The sequence below is a fragment of the Penaeus monodon genome, unplaced genomic scaffold (genome assembly GCF_015228065.2).
Source record: "Penaeus monodon isolate SGIC_2016 unplaced genomic scaffold, NSTDA_Pmon_1 PmonScaffold_6429, whole genome shotgun sequence".
Lineage (NCBI taxonomy): Eukaryota > Metazoa > Arthropoda > Malacostraca > Decapoda > Penaeidae > Penaeus > Penaeus monodon.
The window spans coordinates 1,815-5,000 of record NW_023661472.1 but is presented as its reverse complement, the minus strand read 5'-3'; the positions used below and the strand labels follow the sequence as shown (position 1 = coordinate 5,000).

At 39.7% G+C, this 3,186-nt stretch overlaps 1 protein-coding gene across 1 annotated transcript; it reads right to left on the bottom strand.

Annotated features, from left to right (window-relative positions):
- Nucleotides 1-651: 651 nt before the first annotated feature.
- On the bottom strand, nucleotides 652-2,456 carry LOC119571471 (crustacean hyperglycemic hormones-like). Its single transcript, XM_037918761.1, has 3 exons — nucleotides 2,372-2,456; nucleotides 1,242-1,537; nucleotides 652-823 (listed from the first exon to the last, which is right to left on the bottom strand). The coding sequence occupies exons 1-3, from the start codon at nucleotides 2,387-2,389 to the stop codon at nucleotides 718-720; spliced, it is 420 nt and encodes a 139-aa protein (XP_037774689.1). The 5' UTR covers nucleotides 2,390-2,456; the 3' UTR covers nucleotides 652-717.
- Between the last annotated feature and the right edge of the window lie 730 nt (nucleotides 2,457-3,186).

Sequence of the window (3,186 nt, the reverse complement as noted above, 5' to 3'; positions counted from 1 at the left end):
TTCAAAAAATATCCTGGTGTTTACTGGAATTTCATATATCTGATCTCTCCGGCCTTACCTCGGTAACCCAAGGCACAGCTTCCCTGCCTCCAGACAGCCACCCGTAAAACAACCCGCCAATGCAGCATTCGTGGATAAAGGTGACATCCCATATTTGGTGAACCAGTGTTTATACTAAGGTTTACTCCAATCCATTCAAGACAAACGTACTACAAAAATGTAAACAAATACAGAGGTGCCTCTCCTGCTGTCCACCAAACACGGGGTGTACCAGGTGTAAGTGCAAACAACTGTACATAGACTGTAATCAAAGATCCACAATCTATATTTTGTACCTTAAGGAATTACGGAATCAGTGATCACACACGGCATAATGGCACACATCACTACACATTTGCAGTTCGGCCAACATGTCTGCCACTAGCGTCCTTAAACGGCTACTTGGTGTTTCGGGGAGCAGCCAAAGAAAATCCTGAATATGCTTGCCATGTTTACTTCATTACAATGCTCTACCATTAGCATTATACTCTACATGCTAAAATGATAAACATAAAGAAAAGGAAACTGACGTCTTCGGTGTTTGATATACCCCGATCAAATCCTAATATGCAGTTCCATTGCTGGTAATATAAGAATAACCAAATAGGAGTCTGGAATCTGGCCGTCTGGGGAGTCGCATGGCGAGCGTCCCCGCAGGTCTGGCTGAAGAGGAACCGCCTACTTGCCGAGCCTCTGGAGGGCGGCCCGGTACTGGTTCCTCTGGCGAGGCCGGAACATATAGTCCACGCAGTACAGGAACACCTCGTTGTGGAAACAGCCTTTCCTGTATTATACAAAAAAGAACTTAACTTCATAAGAAGTTGGCAGAAAGACGGCAGAAATGAGATTAGCGTATCAAGAAATATTAAATTTTGGTTTTGAAACTGTTGCCTCATCTTACTGTTTTTTGCGCCATTTGTCAACACGGCAGTTTTCTATATTTAATACTTTGACTGGAAGGATATGTGTGATTAGATTTGTGAATTACTTATAGATGGATGTGGTATTAACAATAAAAGATCTGATCCAAAACTATGCAAAATACATCCTTGTTGCACAATGCATTACAGGTATAGACCATGCAGTTGCTTTTCGATACAATATTATACGTCAACAATAACGCATCTCACGCCTTCAGACTAGGACACATCACATCACCTTAACAAAAACTGTATATTAACATATAACAAGAAAAAACACACCTGCAACCCACAGCCACCTCGACGTCGCGGTAAAGATTGTAGCAGTCTTCGCACACGCGGTCGAGCCTGGCGATGAGTTCGCGGTCGTAGACGCCAGTGCAGGAGTTGTAGTAGCTAGAACGCTTGCTGAGGCTGTGGTCCTCGTCCGTGGGGAGAGGCAGGGCCACGGCAGAGGAGTCCGGGGGAGAAGGAGGCAGGAACTTCGGCGGCTCTCCCTCATCGCGGAAAGAGCGATCCCAGGTGGTGGCGGAGGCTGCGAGGGCCACCAACAGAGACAACACCAATGCTGACCACACCTGTTGGAGATGGAGGTAAAGAAAATCTGAGTATGGTTGCATAGGTTCCCTAACGCAGCAATTCAAGGGGTGATGAGAGATGATGATGATGATAATGATGATGATGATGATGATGATGATGATGATGATGATGATGATGATGATGATGATAAAAAGAATAATAATGATAAGAATAATAATGGTGTAATAAATAATGATAAGAATAACAATAATGATGATAATAATTATAATAATGATAATAATGATAATAATAATAATAATATTATTAATAATAATAATAGAAGTAATAATACCAATAATAATAATGATAATAACAATGATGATAATAACCATAATGATGATGATGATGATGATGATGACGATGATGATAATAATAATCATAATGATGATGATGACGATAATAATAATAATCAAATAATGATAGTAATAACAATAACAATAATGATAACAACAATAATGTCAATATGAATCTGAAAGGAACAATATAAACAATAACAAATATGATTGTAGTAATAACAAAACAATAATGTTCAATTCAGGTTGTTTAACATAAAGGAGCATCTTTTCTCAAAAAGATATACTGCACATGTACACAGAGTAAGAGTATGCGAATTTAAAAATCTTTTATATGTTTTTTTTTCTCTTTTACGTGAAGCATTTTCGAATGTAGAAAGGTGCATAGAATATTATAATTTCATACAAAAAAATAGCAAAAAGTTCAAGCAAGAATTTACTTACAATTTAATTCATGGGAGAGGAATATATGTATAATAAGATTATCCGCATCAGATAGATTTATTACAATCTTCATAAAACAACTTTCTTTTTACTCACCATTCGTGATGCGAACATATCTGGCACCGAAAGCGATGACAAGATTCAAGTGAAGTCCTCAAGGTAAAGGAGGTCTCTCTGTACTGACGCCTCTCCAAGGTGTCTCTGTCTTATATATGCAGTTTGGATGACAAATGGAACTTTGGAAAGATGTCACCTCAAAGACCGTTTCCATTCCGCTGCATCGTCCTCAAAATTATCCACGTTTACCGCCGATTCGCGAGGAGTGTTACCTCTTGAAAGTCAGGGGTGGGGCTTGTGGCGATTCCGAAAAGGCCAATCAGCACGGGAGTTCGAGGTGGATGGCGGCCCTCCACTGCTAAGACACCCACGGCACCTTGAGCCAAGTAGGTGTTGGGGGTGAGCAATAGAAATTCGATGACTGTGAATACTCTACCGAATTTTCGTGGGTTTTCTAACCCTTTTGCAATCCTGGGTGCTTCAAAAAAAATTGTTTTTTGTACACAAAAAAGATACTCGATGTGCTCCGGGGACGTAAGGGAAACCGTCAGGGGTAGGTTTTTTTTACACTGTTTAGGGTTTTTAAGATGTCATTGATTATTTTATTGTGACTAGTTTGGGCGGTTTTAGCAGAGGGGGGGAGTGTCTTTTTAAGGGCAGTCGAATTTAAATTTTACTTAGATAACAATGGAAAAGAAAAAGGCCCCCTGTGGGTCTTCCTATGGGGTATGTTTGGGCGGGAAAATGGTTACTATTAACCAAAATGGAAATATAAAAACAGTGTTTTTCATTTGATTTAGTCCATTTTTTAGTTTTAGTCACCCTTTGGGAAATAGAGGGTTTTTCTAGAGCAG

What these genes read in the sequence shown, in the direction of transcription:
- LOC119571471 (XM_037918761.1), bottom strand. An exon ending in GAGGTGGCTGTGGGTTGCAG is followed by an intron (nt 824 to 1,241) that starts GTGTGTTTTTTC and finishes TGTATAATACAG; the next exon opens with GAAAGGCTGTTTCCACAACG.